The following is a 14,700-nucleotide window of genomic DNA, read 5'->3' on the forward strand; positions in this document are numbered from 1 at the left end:
ACAACGACCACTACTACTCCAACAACCACCACTACTACCACCACTATTCCAATAACCACCACCATTCTTCCAACCACCACCACTACTCCAACAACAAACACCACCACTTCTCCATAAACAGTCACTACTACTACTCCAACAGCAACAACCACCACTCCAAACTCCACCACTACTCCAGAAACAACCACCACTACTCCACCAGCAACCATCAGCACTACTCCAGCAGTCACCACCACCACTCCAAAAACAACCACCACTACTCCAGTAGCAAACAGCACTACTCCCAAAACAACCATTACTAGTCAAACAACCACTACCACTACCATTACTCTCACAACAAACACCCCTACTTCAACCACCACCATTACCACCACTCCAACAACCACCACCACTACTCCAAAAATAAGCACTATCACTACTCCAACAACAGATACCACCACTAAGACAACAACCACTACTCCAACAACAGCCACCACCACTCCAACAATGACCAGCACCACTTCTCCAGCAACAAGTACCACTATTCCTACTCCAACATCAGTAGCTATGATGAGGATCTCAACAGCAATGACCCCTACTACTCAAGCAACCATGACTACTCCAACAATGACCAGTGGTATTCCAACAACAAAGTCCACCTCTACTCCAAGAAGAACCACCACTATTTTAACAACGATTACCACCACTACTACTCCAATAACACATGGAGTATGTTGATGAGAATGATGATACATACATGGAGTATGTATGAGAATGATGATAACCACAATCATTCCAACAACGACCACCACTATTACTCCAACTGCAACCTGGAATAGTTCCACCACAATTACTCCAAAAATGACAACCACCACAACTCCAACAAGGAACACCACTACTGTAACAACCACAATGGTCATCACTGCTCCAGAGAAATGAGGCCCTCTACCTCTGCTTTTTTAATGCCATCACCCACAAAGGATTTCCAACCAGGTAAGCAGATGTGCTTCTCAGCCCAGAAGGCTTTAAAGGAGAGGATATAGACCATCCAGGGGCACTGTGTTAAGGCAGAAATACAATCTAGGGTAAGGATGCTCAACAAATTTCCATACCTGGTTTCACAAAATTCTGAAACTCCCTGCCCCCTCTTACATTCACAATTTTTATGTCTAAGCATTTTCAGAATGAGGGGGACTTATGGCTTTTATCTGATTCTCAAAGGAATTCATCAATAGTTAAAGAAAGCCAGACCACTGATTTGGATGTCTATGTATGATAGTGAATTTGGCCCAGTTGAATATAGACTTCAGAGGAAAATATGTGGAGTGCCAGAACAGGCTCAGGTAAATGAGACTCTGTCCTTACAAGGAGTTCTGAATAGAGATGGTAATTTATTTTGAAACTGAAGCCAACACTTGAGGATAAAATTTCAATGAAGTTAATTTTACTTTGTTTCCTGTATCAGGAACCATGCTAACTGCTTTACAAGTATTAAGCCACTTAATTCTTATGACAACTCTATGAATTGTAGGTGTGACTCAATCATATTATGTATTCCTGAGGCCCGAGGAATGAAATGTAACCTCATTGTTGACAGTCATATGACTAGAAAATGGTTGAGTCTAGATGTCCCCGTTAGTTTGAATGTTGGGCCTTTTCTGCCTTCTATTATGAACATGGAGCTTATATTTGGGTGAACTTCTGATCTGATATCATCACTGGAAAGGACTTCATATTGAAAAGCCCTATCTTTTCAGGTTGTCAGTAACTTACATAGTTTTACATACTTCATCACTGAAAAGCCTTGTCTTTCCAGGTTGTCATTGACTTACATAGTTTTGCTGCTAGCATCCTTTAATTAATTTATGTAGCAGAGAAATGTTATTTATACTGATGAGAATGTAAACATCAGTACTAAGGACTTAAGAAACTTAGAATCCATATGTTTGTTTTTTCAATTCAGGCTACATGATTCATGCTTCAAATTTTAGTTAAATAAAAGTTTTGGTTTAATAGAAATGGAAGTTAATTTCCCTTATGGGTTGGGAAATAGCTTCTCATTCTGAGGACATGTTTACATTCAATCATTCTATTTTTAGAATTAAAAGGATAATGTTTTAGTGAACATTCTCTCTGACATGGCTCTAGATCCAGAGGAATAACAGAAATGTCACAACCTTTTAGCTAAAAAAGTCTGATGGAGCATATTGATTTACCCTCACTCCCATTCAACCATATGTGTATTCAACTTGAGAAATCTGAAGGATTAGATTTTGGACAGAGTTTGGAAGAGAGGTCTTTAGGTTAAAACTGGGATTTTAGAGTCATAAAAGTTTGCAAAAAAAAAAAAAAAGAAAAGAAAAGAAAATCTTAGTTCCAGGCAGCAAACACACTACATCTGTTGACTTTCTCAGTATTGGTTTAGCTTCTTAATAGTTTGTGCTGACAGAAGTAGATGGATTAGTGTTCCTGGTTTGGGGGACATGTGTAAGCTATGGCCTTTGTTTAAAGCAGAGTTTCAGAAGGAGAGTGTTAGTGTATTTGTCCATGTGACCTCCTGGGGGGTATAATTCATTGAGTATTATATGTATCCTGCTGGAGATGGTTGGATGGCATCACTGACTCAATGGACATGAGTTTGGGTAAACTGCGAGAGTTGGTGATGGACGGGGAGGCCTGGTGGGCTGCAGTTCATGGGGTCGCAAAGAATCGGACATGACTGAGTGAACTGAACTGAACCGATGATTTCCTGAAGAGGTTGAAATTAGAGTTGAACTTTAGCAGATCTAGTTTTGCTAGATCTAGTGCAGGGTCATTTATGTTTACATGCATTTCCTCTCTGTGCTCTGTGCATCTGTCCATACTAGTTACCTAAAGTATTTCTGTAATAGTTGGAAGTAAACTCATAGGAGCAAGGAAGAAAAAAATGCCCACAAAGATGCAAACTAGGGAAAGAAGTTAAGCTCAAGAGTTCTTTTGCACAGATTTAAGAGGAATGAAGGCTCTGATCATCTGATTTTCTTTTATTGTCCTGTCCTTAGTTCCTAAAGAGAGTCATATCCTGTTATAAACTTGAGAATTAGGGGAAAGCAAAAACAAAATTAAAAAGCCATTACCTTGGAGATTCCTTTAAAAACTAGGAATAAATCTACCATATGACCCAGCAACCCCACTACTGAGAATATACTCTGAGAAAACCACAGTTTTGCAGGAGACAAGTGCTCGGGTCTGGTGCACTGGGAAGACCCAGAGGAATCGGGTGGAGAGGGAGGTGGGAGGGGGGATCGGGATGGGGAATACATGTAAATCCATGGCTGATTCATGTCAATGTATGACAAAAACCACTACAATATTGTAAAGTAATTAGCCTCCAACTAATAAAAATAAATGGAAAAAAAATAAATAAAAGAAACGTGTACCCCAATGTTCATTGCAGCACTATTTACAATAGCCAGGACATGGAAGCAACCTAGATGTCCATCGGCAGATGAATAGATAAAGAAGATGTTATATATATATACAATGGAATATTAGTCATAAAAAGTATGAATCTGAGTCAGTTCTAGTGAGGTAGAAGAACCTAAGCCTGTTATACAGAGTGAAGTAAGTCAGAAAGAGAAAGACAAATATTGAATGTTTACAAATATATATGGGATCTAGAAATATAGTATTGATGAGCTATTTGCAGGGAAGGAAAGGAGATGCAGAAGTAGAGAATGGGCTTGTGGCACAAGCTGGGGAGGAAGAGAGTGGGACGAATGGATGAAGTAGTACTGACATGTGCACTATCATGTGGGGCATGGAGCGCTGGGGAGAAGTTGCTGTAGAACACAGCGAGCCCAGGCCTGCACCGTGTGATGACACAGAGGGTGGGACGGGTGAGGGATGCGGCTCAGGAGGGAGGGGATGTGTGTGGTTGTGGCTGATCTGTGTTGCTGTCTGGAGGAAGCCAACTCAACATTGTAAAAATTAAAAACAAACAAAAGAAATGACCAAGAAACACACACACACGAACAAAAGACAGCTCAGAATAAGAGAAGAGGTGATGCTGAAATGTGAAGTCCATGGTGAGGAAGTGGAAAGAGGAAGACCAATGAGGGGCAATAAAAGAAGCCCAGCTCTAAAATTCTGTGGCACTCTCAGAGGAAGAGATATAAAGATCTTATTAAGAGGCAAGGGGTCAACTCTTAAGGTAAGGTGAGAGGTCTGATGGAAAATAAAGAAGAGATTTCAAGAAGGGAAAAGGAAATATAGCTCTGAGAATTCTTACTGAAGCTTTTTGTTGAGAAGTGGAAGATTAGTCAGATAATACAGGAAATCATTTTTATGAAAGGAGTGACCAGAGCACAACTGCAGAAGGATCCAGGGTACCAGGGACATTGCTTCATGGCTCATTACCAAGACTGAGACATTGGACAGTACTATTACCTGGAAGGGACCTCAAGGAATTGAATAATTTTAGTATGTTTTCTGTGCTGGTCAATGTGTGCATCTCCCTGGAAAGACGTGTGGATGGATAGTTAGGAACTTGAATAAGGTCAGCAAATCCAGATTGGGTTTCTTGTGAAGGGAGGAGTGTGGATTAGTGCAGGCTATTCTCCACAAAAGTGAAATGTCATTAGTATGAATAAAAGTTTAATTGCGAGTCCTGATTACAATGCACTGTTGTAGACCTTAGGGGGATCCTAGGAGTATAAAAAGTGAAATAATTCTGTCTGTTGGTAGGCTTTCCAGATCATTGTCTAGATCAAATTTATTCATGATGATGAAATGCCTACATGTCACTGTAATGCCTCAAGGTTATTTGATATTTCTCTAAGAAAGATTTGAAGGATAATTTCTGATTTTAGCTTTGTGTTTTATTTTTGTTGGAGGTGGAAAATTTCCTCCATAATTGTATACCATTCTTCCATTCTTATCATTCCAGTACCTTCTTTATCTTTTCCAACACAGACAGCAGAAAACCAGCCTACCATAACACATGAAACCAATATAGCAGGCTCATCATCACACTCTTGCTCAACAGGTAACTTCTGTTTCTTACCTGAACACCTTGTTTAACCATTTCAGGTCAGTGTTCTCATCTCTAAAATGGGACTGAGGAAATTTGTATAAGCATGTATAAAGTGCTTTGTATATGCTAGATAATCAGCAAAAAGAGAATCCTGTATTTGACCTATAGTTGCTTATGATGTCCAACAGTATATGTTCTATATGACAAAACAGATATTTCAAAACATTACTAAAATTTGCACATCAAAACTTCATGCTATAATATCTTTTCATACTGGGGTATTACGTCATTTAAGATACACTGGCCTTGGGGCTGATGTAACGTATTTTCTAAAGCAAGTTTGGATCAATGGGTAAGCTGGCATATAATGTAGGACTTAGATGTCGCCTGTTTGAGGTATCTTGGTACATTTCATTCATGTTTTGAATGTAAAACTAATTTAACATCCATTTTGAAAACAGTGGTTCTGCTCTTTGGATGTGTAATGGCCTCTGAGCACTCACTGGCAGTTTCTTAGCTGTCATGAAAAAATTGATTTCTACCTGTGCTGTGCTTAGTCACTCAGTCATGTCTGACTCTTTGAGACCCCATGAACTGTATCCCATCAGCTTCTCTGTCCATGAGATTCTCCAGGCAAGAATACTGGAATAGGTTGCCATTTTCTTCTTTAGGATTTGCCATTTCCTTACTTTATCTACCTATAAGTGGTAATTTTTAACCTAGTTCTGAGTCTGAGCTACTATGACTCCCCTAAAACTATATGTAAACTTCCCATGAACATGCATTTTCACAGTTAAGGAAGGAAAAAAAAAAAGGTTCATTTTGGAAGGGCCCATGATAAAATGGTTAAAAAGCATAACCTTCTTAACCATTGATTTTAAGTTAGTAAATATTATTAATTTGGTATAACTCTTGCAATGCCTACAGCATTCGGCCATATGATTATTAAACTTTTCACTCATTACCAGAAGGCCTGTGAATGTATTTGGTTTACAGTGAAACTTCAGTATTTTGTTGAGCAGATGGAAATGGCACAGTGACAGTCTCCAGATCCCCTTTGGCATTGCAATGGAAGTGTAAGCATATTCCTTACTGCTTTATTAGCCTGATTCACTTGTATGTTTCCTTGGAAGCAAGTTACATTTAGAGAGTATTATTGTAAGTCTTGTTCACAATTGATTCTTTCTCATTCACAAAGTAAAGGAAGAAAAGAGTTTGACTCATAAATAGCAATGCTTTCATTGATTAAAGCATTCATTAATTTTAGAAGTTTATATAGATGTATTAGTTTGTTAGAAATACCTGAAAAGGGATATTTTAATCTACCTTTCCCTTCTTCACACACACAGTACAGACTTTCTCCTGACCAAAAAAATTAGCAACAAAAGAGTGAAGTAATTCACAGATAATCAGATACTATCAAGGAAGATTTTAATCATTGTTAGAGAAATAACATACCTTGAGTTGATGTGGTGGGATGGGGGCCATCCAAACTAAAAATATTATGTAAATGAAAGTTTGCTTGCTTAAACATAGGACCCCTAATGTCCTTTTCCAACCTTATTGTTCTCCTATAGAGAATTGTTGAGGCACTGCTAAATCTTTCTATATGTAAACCTTACCATATGATGCCTTATTAAGATACTAAGGTCTTGAACAACTTTGTGATTCTGTAGTATGTTCTCACACTTTTCCACAGTTAGCTTGAGAAAAAGCTCAGGATGTTCATCAAAGCCTCATCTTTGTGAGTAAGTTACAATAATTTCCAGTAGGATATTTTGGCTTCCTTGAGTGAAACAACTTTCCTTTCATTATATGCAAATAACTCTTAGAAGCAACACAAATGAAGAGATTAAGGAATGAAAATAATCCTGATCATAAGTGGTGAGTAATTGCAGCATAGCTATTGTAAGTGAAAGTCAAGTTCAGGAAAAGTGGGATTATTTAGTGTGAGGGCAGATGGCATTATGTTGCATACCTTAGTGGCAATGAGAAACCACCACATAGGAATGATATGAATGATTCTAACCGCTCTGATGGTATGGGCACTGATTGGTCTGATGGATATGGGCTGAATTTGTTTATGCCTGTTAAATAGCAGAAGTGCCACTGTGTCACTGACTGTTACGCTCCTGAATACCCAGATTCACCCTGGATTAAAAAGAATTCTGAATGCTGGAATTGTTCTTAAACTCAGTTACCTGCAGGACAGGTATGTTTAGCAGCAAGTAGAAAGCAGTTCACACTAGGCGGTAGCAAAATCTTGGACTTTTTGTATCTTGACTCTGGAGATGTCAAGGTGTCTCCCAGATGTCCTAAAGCCAAGCAGCGTACATTTTAACCCAGTAGATCAACTTCCTGAGCTCTCTCTTAAGGAGAGAATTGTACAAATATGTGAGAATGTGTAAGAAAAGATGTCCATTGGTGCTATTTATAATTATGAAGGTGTTACAAACACTCTAAATGTTCAGTGATAAGGGATTAATTACTTTAGTCAGTTAAGGATGCTCACTTATTGCCATTAATGATGTTGCCACTGCAGTGAATTACTAACATAAGAAGACAGTGTCAATTGTTAAGTGAAAAAGCTAACTTGTTAAACGTTATATATACTGTATATTGAACATCGTCACTGTCTGTGTTAAGAAAAGCACTAGAAGAATAAAGTCCTGGAAGAGTATGTAATGAAAAATACTAATAGTGGTTGTTTCTGGATGTTGGGTTTATGTTTTATTTTTGTGCTCCTTTCTTTATCTTGAGTTGCACATTCTGAAATGAACCTGCAGTGTTTATGTTAGTATAATATTTTTAAAAAGGAAACAAAGCCTGCTTCCTGTAACTCTTTGTCCCACCTAACTACTGTCCCACCTTCACAAATAAGGTGATAAGACAACGTTTCCCTTCCAAGACACTGGCCTTTTCCCCTTTAGGCAAGGACAAGTCAAATGCTAAGTTACCCTCTTCTCTATTCCTATTAGTTTTTATCAGGAAATACCTAGTGTACCTTACCCAAGTACCTTCTTCAATTTGCATTTGACAGACAGAGAAACAGAGATTCAGAGAGGCTAAATAACTTGTCCACGGTCACACAGCAACTGAGTAAAAGAGCTGGGATTCTGACTCTAGAGTTTAACCTCTTATGCAGGAAGAGACATGAGACTTAAATCTTTCTCTGACCATTCAGTTTGTTTCTATTAACATCCTACCAGTGGGAACTCTTTAGATTTAGAGTTAAGCTATGTAAAGGGGCAGAGCATGATGCCTGGTGTATTTTGGGTTTATTTCAAGAGGTGATGATCCCTTATGAACCACACTAGGATATTCAAATAAACTGTATTTTCTTCAATTGCTCAGCATTTTAATTGTTAAGCAGAGCCATACATCTGAGCAGCCACTTTCAAGTCCATTTATGAACCCATAGATATTATCTTGAGTTCTCCTGAAAAAAAAAGTGTTGAATCAAGAGCCAAATTAAAAAATTGAACACATTCGGATAACATTGAATAATACCACATCAGTTTATATAGGAACAGAAATTGTTGCTGCTTTCTAATAAGAGGATTATTTATGAAAGTGGCTACTGTTTGTTGCTCAGTTGTGTCTCACTCTTTGTGACTTTTTGGACTGTAGCCCTCCAGGCTTCTCTGTTCATGGAATTCTCTAGGCAAGAATACTGGCATTTGTTGTCATGTCCTTCTCCAGGGGATCTTCCCAACCCAGGGATCTCCTGCATTCCAACCCAGGTCTCCTGCATTGTAAGCAGATGCTTTACTGTCTGAGCCACCAGGGAAGCCCCCTTATTTATGGAAATACCTTATCAATTTTTTAAAGTATACATTTAAAAATACATATAATAATGCATATTCATTTGAAGCTTAGAGTTTCAGTTTTGACAAATGCATAGACTTCTTTAAGTACATTTACATATGTATATACAACATACATATAGTGTATGTTGCAAAATATACAACATTTCTACCATCCCAAATACATTTTGAATTTTAAGTTGTCTTAGAATTTCACCATATGGCTATAACTTCAGATCATTTGGTCTCACCCCTCATAATCCAAAACTAGCCAAGGGCCAATAAAATAAATATGTCAGGGTGCATTGTTTCCAAAAATGTTTTCTACTCATAATTCTAACATGATTGTTTTTTTCTTTTAATCTGCTGATGTTTCCTTAGGCTGTGACACTGACACAAGATACTTGGATATGCATCAACAAGGGAGTCTCTATTAGAATATCTGTTACATTCTCGGTATTATTCCTCACAGTTTTGGTATTCATGATTAGTAAAAGTAAGTCACCTCAGGACTGTGCCCACAAGAGTATTCTTGATCTAATCTGCCTATAACCCTACATTCCACATGATTTCAATTTCATGTAATTTTCTTGGTTGGTTCTTACATTATTCTTTTTTCTTTTTTCTTTCTCTTATTGTCCCATAAAGAGAAACATGTTATTTAAATTCTCCATAGGAGAAATTAAATATGGAGAATTAAGAATTGGTTGGGTAGAGCTGGAATTTGGAAGTCAACAAAGCAGTATAATATATAAGATTTGCTCACTCTTCATTTTCCCCTCCCCTCAAGACCAATTTCTGTCCCTATAGGGGGTGAAATTGTTGAGGGTTTTACAACACCCACTTAATAGAAGAAGCAATGAGATATTGGGAGGGTACATGATATCAGGGCCAGGAGGAGAATGAAGGTTTTCGCAAGGCAATCATCCAAATTCTCCTGGTTTCCTCCTACCAGTTGAGTGTGTGTGTTTAAAACCTGTCATCTATGAGAGAAACACAATCTCCCACTTTTTTTTTACAGTGAAATATAATGGCATTAAAGTAAGCTATGACATGTGGGTAAATACACTAAATATTTCATAAATATGTGTTGCTTTACATTAAGGGGCTTATTTGGCTCCTAGATTAAAAAAAAAGTTACCTGGAGTTGTCAAGGAAAGGATCCACAATTATTTTCTTTCTCTTTCTTTTTAAATATATTCTTTCTAAAAATAAATTAAAAAAATATTCTTTCTTCTTAATTAATTTGTCAGGCTTTGAGATTTGTACAGATTTTATTCATATTGAAGTAATAACAGAAATAAAATACTTGTTTGGAAAAAACATCTCATGAACTCCTTGGCTTACATGTTTAATTTTCTCTTTATTTCTTCCCCAATTTAGGTAATTTATTCTTGGGTAATAAGTTGGAGCTACAATGGTAAGTTTTAAATGGTTTGTGTCAATGACTCTTTTAACAATTCTTACTCTAGTAAAAATTTCTCTGTCTCTCTCCTTCCTCTATTCCTTCTGAACTCCCCATTTTATACTCTGGATCATGAAAAATCTAGTATATAGAGAACCTCCACGGCTTTTCAACCTTCCAGTGATGATTTTAGCATCTCTGTATTCTCTGCAAATGTGCTAGAACTGCTACAGAAACAGCACCTGAAACCAGACCTCAAAGAGCAAGAACTAATTTGCAGGGTTTTTTTTTTTTTTGATGGGCCATGAGAATGGGTTGTTTGGTACATTATTTGGTTTCATTCAGTACTTTGTTTATTGAATGTATATTAGATGCCTATTCCAAAGAGATGAGCAAAAGAAACAGAAAACATTAATGAATAAACAGTATACTTTTAGAACTTGCAGAGAAATACCATGGGGACTAGAGTAGCAGGGCAATAGGTTATGTGAGTGAGCCCCAAAGGAGCAGAAGGCAGCTCTGCAGAGATCTGGAGGAGGACAGCTCCAGGCTGAAGATGCACAAAGGCAGTGGGTAAGGACGTGCCTCCAGCTCTCCATGGTTCCCACCACTCCCTGTGGCTCCACCCCAGCCTGCTCTGATCAATTAGTTGCGTGTTCTCATAGGCATTTGAATTTACAGTTGTACAAATATACTCCACTTCCTAATGAAAAGTTAACTCCTCTCTATGCATCCCTGTAGTCATTTCCCCAAACACCTGTAAAGGTGGGAAACCACTACTTACTTCCAAATCTAAACAGCCTGCAGCATCTGGTCCAGTTTGGGCTTTAAGAAAGGTTTTTCTTTGATAAAATCCACCCCTCTTAGTCCATCATCCATTATTCCTAGTTCTCTTTCTTTGGATATTTGTACACAGCCTTTCCTATGTCTGAGTTAATCACATGAGCCAGTCCACAGAACACGCCTTGAATAATCCCCAGCATATTGCGAGTGTTCCATCGATGCTGGCTTTTATTATTGCAGTCATGCCCTTCATAGCAATAAACCTGTGAGATAGGAACTAGTATTATTCTCAGTTTACAGATTAGAAAACAGGATTAGAGATGTTAAGTGACATCCAAGGTCACATCACAGAGCAGGTAAAAGACTCCGTCTTAGGCCTATTAGAGTAAAAAACACAGATTTCTTGAAGTTTTTGACTGATTCCAAAAATGTATGAAAAATATATTCTCTATGAGAAGAAAAGCATGGAAGATAGCATCCTTATAGTTCATTTTTGTCCTTTTACTGTTAACTTTTATTAAAGTTTCACCTTTCATCACCTAGTTAGAAAATACTTATTTTAGAAAATATTGTATATTATAGAAAAAAAAGCAAAACAAAACAAAAAGGAGCATTTCCTCATGATGTTATTTTTTGGGAAGCTATATCACGCTGACTCATTTTGAGCTACTAACATTTAAACTGTTTTCACACATATATGACTAATCTGTTTAAAGATCATAACTGAGTGAAGGTTCAGTGCATTTTATATCATTTCTGGGCAGACTTAGGTAATAAAAATAGTGACTGTGTACAAATTCTGAAAAAACATAGTTGTATGAAAGCTCCACAAGACCTTTTCATACACTTGATGTGTGAGCATACATGGTATACAGATCGTATAAACCGTGGCTTTCTAATTCTCACCATTAAGACACAGAAAGATTTCTGATTCCATGATCCAGTATAGACTTATGTGAAATAATCCTATTTTACTATATCCAGTATGCTCTTATATTTTGTATACTGATATATATTTTTCTTAAATACAGGATATAGATGACTAAATTACCCTCGCTAAAGAGTTGCAGTCCATAGTTGGGAAAAAAACCCAGCCAAACCATTTCCTGGCCATCTTTGAGAATGTGCATCCTGGTTTAGTACTTCAGTTTGACGTCTTATATTAGTTTTCTTAGATTTTTCCATTTTTGTATTCTGTTACATGAGTCTCTTGAAGGAGACCAGTCTTGAGTTTTTTTAAATGACTGCTGAGGGTTTCTACCTCCCTATTACACAGACTTTCCTGCAACTTCATGTTTACAACTCTTGAAGCTTCTATGCATTTCATAGGCTTGTGAATGGAGCTCTGGGAAATGCAAATACCCAGTGTGCCTCAACATAAACAACTGTGTTGCTCATACTTGAGAAGTGGTCTGCTTTTCTCTTATTCATGTTATTCTTTTTGCAGTGTGATTCCACTGAGGGGCTCTAATGTTCAAATTTTGAAAAATGCAGATGTGAATCATGTCTGAGCAGAAGACAATGTCGACATTATTGATGACCAACTTTAAGTCAAGGATTAAGATCCAGTGGCCTTCTAAGGTGTTATGCCCTTGACTGTAGAAGACAGTGACCAGATATTACCATATCAGAGTCCTTTCAAGCAGCAGGACAATTTTTTGGTCAGTTTCCAGTGGCATTTCAAGGAGTCAGGGACACTGGATGTAGCTCATCTGTGTACAGTCAAGTTCTGGCACACAGTCCTAATTTTTTATACTAAAAGTGTCTCAATCTTCCTTGTGATTGGAAAGCTTTCTACTAAACATGCAATGTATTCTTTGGAATTGTATATTCTCTTAAGTCCTTACGAATCCTGTTATCCATCAAGAATTCTCATTGTGGAGACAAAAGACACTTCTATTTCAGATATCAAGGCTGTTCAGAACAGCTGGCTACAACTTAAAATCAGCAAATCCAACTTGAGATTAAAGGATTTAACATGAAAGCATCTCATGATCCCTTTCTTCATGGTTTTTTTTTTTTTTTAATTAAATGACTTCAAATGTTATATTCCTTAGGACCACTCAAGGGTTTTAAATCATGGGAGTGTGCAGGTGTTTTTTTCTTTTTTTAACTTTACCATTCAAGTACCACCTTTATTTTATGTTATTACACACACACACACACACACACACACACACACACACACATAATGATATTAGCATTTTAATATAATGACATCCAATAAGGCAAGTCCTCACACTATTCTTTTTCATAATGTCCCTGCCTATTCTTGTTAATTTCTTTTTACAAACAAGCTTTTGATTATTTTATAAAATTCCAACATAGTAAATCCTGTGTATTCTAATTTAATTTAGAGAGATGATTCTTTGTGATATTAAATCTTCTCATCAAATAACATGGTTTATCTTTTTATTTATTTATTTTATTAAATTAATTTATTTATTTTAATTGGAGCCTAATTATTTTACAATATTGTAGTGGTTTTTGCCATACATTGACATGAATCAGCCATGGGTCCCCCATCCTGAACCCTCCTCCCACCTCCCTCCCCATCCCATCCCTCAGGGTCATCCCAGTGCTCTGGTCCTGAGCACCCTGTCTCATACATCAAACCTGGACTGGCGATCTGTTTCACATATGATAATATACATGTTTCAATGCTATTCTCTCAAATCATCCCACCCTCTCCTTCTCCCACAGAGTCCAAAAGTCTGTTCTTTACATGTAAAGGACCATAAGGGCCTTTCTAATTTTGAGTTGGCATTTTTGGTGATCCCAATGGTCCCTAAATTTTTTTGCACACAGCCACCAGTGTAATTGGAACCAGGATCTGATTGTGCTATGGGAGTTGAAAATCCTCCCACTGGTCCCCAGTGGGTACAAGTCCCTACTCCATCACAAGCCCCTCGAAGTTTCTCCCTTGTCCACTTCATGCAGCCCCTCCATGCGGCACTCCGGCAGATAGAAATGCCTCAAAACCCACTCTCCACTCTGTAGGTCAACATGTCTTGGGGAGATGCTTGTCACCTGTCTCTCCACCAGGCATGCCCTCCCTCAAGGTTCATCTCAGCCTTAGCCTCTTCATACTTTCTCACCTCATCCCTGTAGACAGAATGCATCCCCTCCCCTGAACCCTTCTGTGCAGCCCATTGTAGTCTCTCCATGAATAATATGGAGCACTCCCATGTGCCAGGCATGGTGCCAGCGCCTAGCTCAGGTCCCTCTGCAGGAGGCCGGCACCCCACCTAGCTTGTGTGACACCTAGGGGTGAATTACAGAGAGGCCCCCTCCTCCTTCTGGCTGACAGAGCCCTGGAGCCAAGGCAGAGATGTGTCAAATAGAGTCTCTAAAACTGTAACCATAAATAGTGACCCTATAACCTGGTCCTGTAATGTGAGAGGTGTTCAGGTCATTGATGCTTGTTATACTGAGCTCTTTGAGGGAAGTGTATGTAGTTTCCTAGTATCCAGTTTACACAATACTTATCCATGACAATTAATGAACACATTGACTAAAAAAATGTTCCCTAGAGCCTTCTAGTCAGGGAACGGATAGTTGGATGGCATCACCAACTCAATGGACATGAGTTTGAGCAAGCTCCAGGAGTTGGTGAGGTACAGGGAAGTCTGGCCAGCTGCAGTCCATGGGGTCACAAAGAGCTGGACATGACTGAGCAACTGAACTCAGAGCCTTCTTGTGTGTGCTGGGGT

General features: G+C 38.1%; 1 protein-coding gene across 1 annotated transcript in view; it reads left to right on the plus strand.

The window, feature by feature from the left end:
- Window positions 1-3,778: 3,778 nt before the first annotated feature.
- LOC122440818 (hepatitis A virus cellular receptor 1-like) overlaps window positions 3,779-14,700 on the plus strand; it is a 96,739-nt gene continuing 85,817 nt past the window's right edge. The window contains exon 1 of the mRNA XM_043467518.1: window positions 3,779-3,857. Within this exon, the coding sequence (XP_043323453.1) occupies window positions 3,779-3,857 (79 nt within the window). The remainder of the gene's footprint in view (window positions 3,858-14,700) is intronic.

This window comes from Cervus canadensis, chromosome 4, assembly GCF_019320065.1.
Source record: "Cervus canadensis isolate Bull #8, Minnesota chromosome 4, ASM1932006v1, whole genome shotgun sequence".
NCBI lineage: Eukaryota > Metazoa > Chordata > Mammalia > Artiodactyla > Cervidae > Cervus > Cervus canadensis.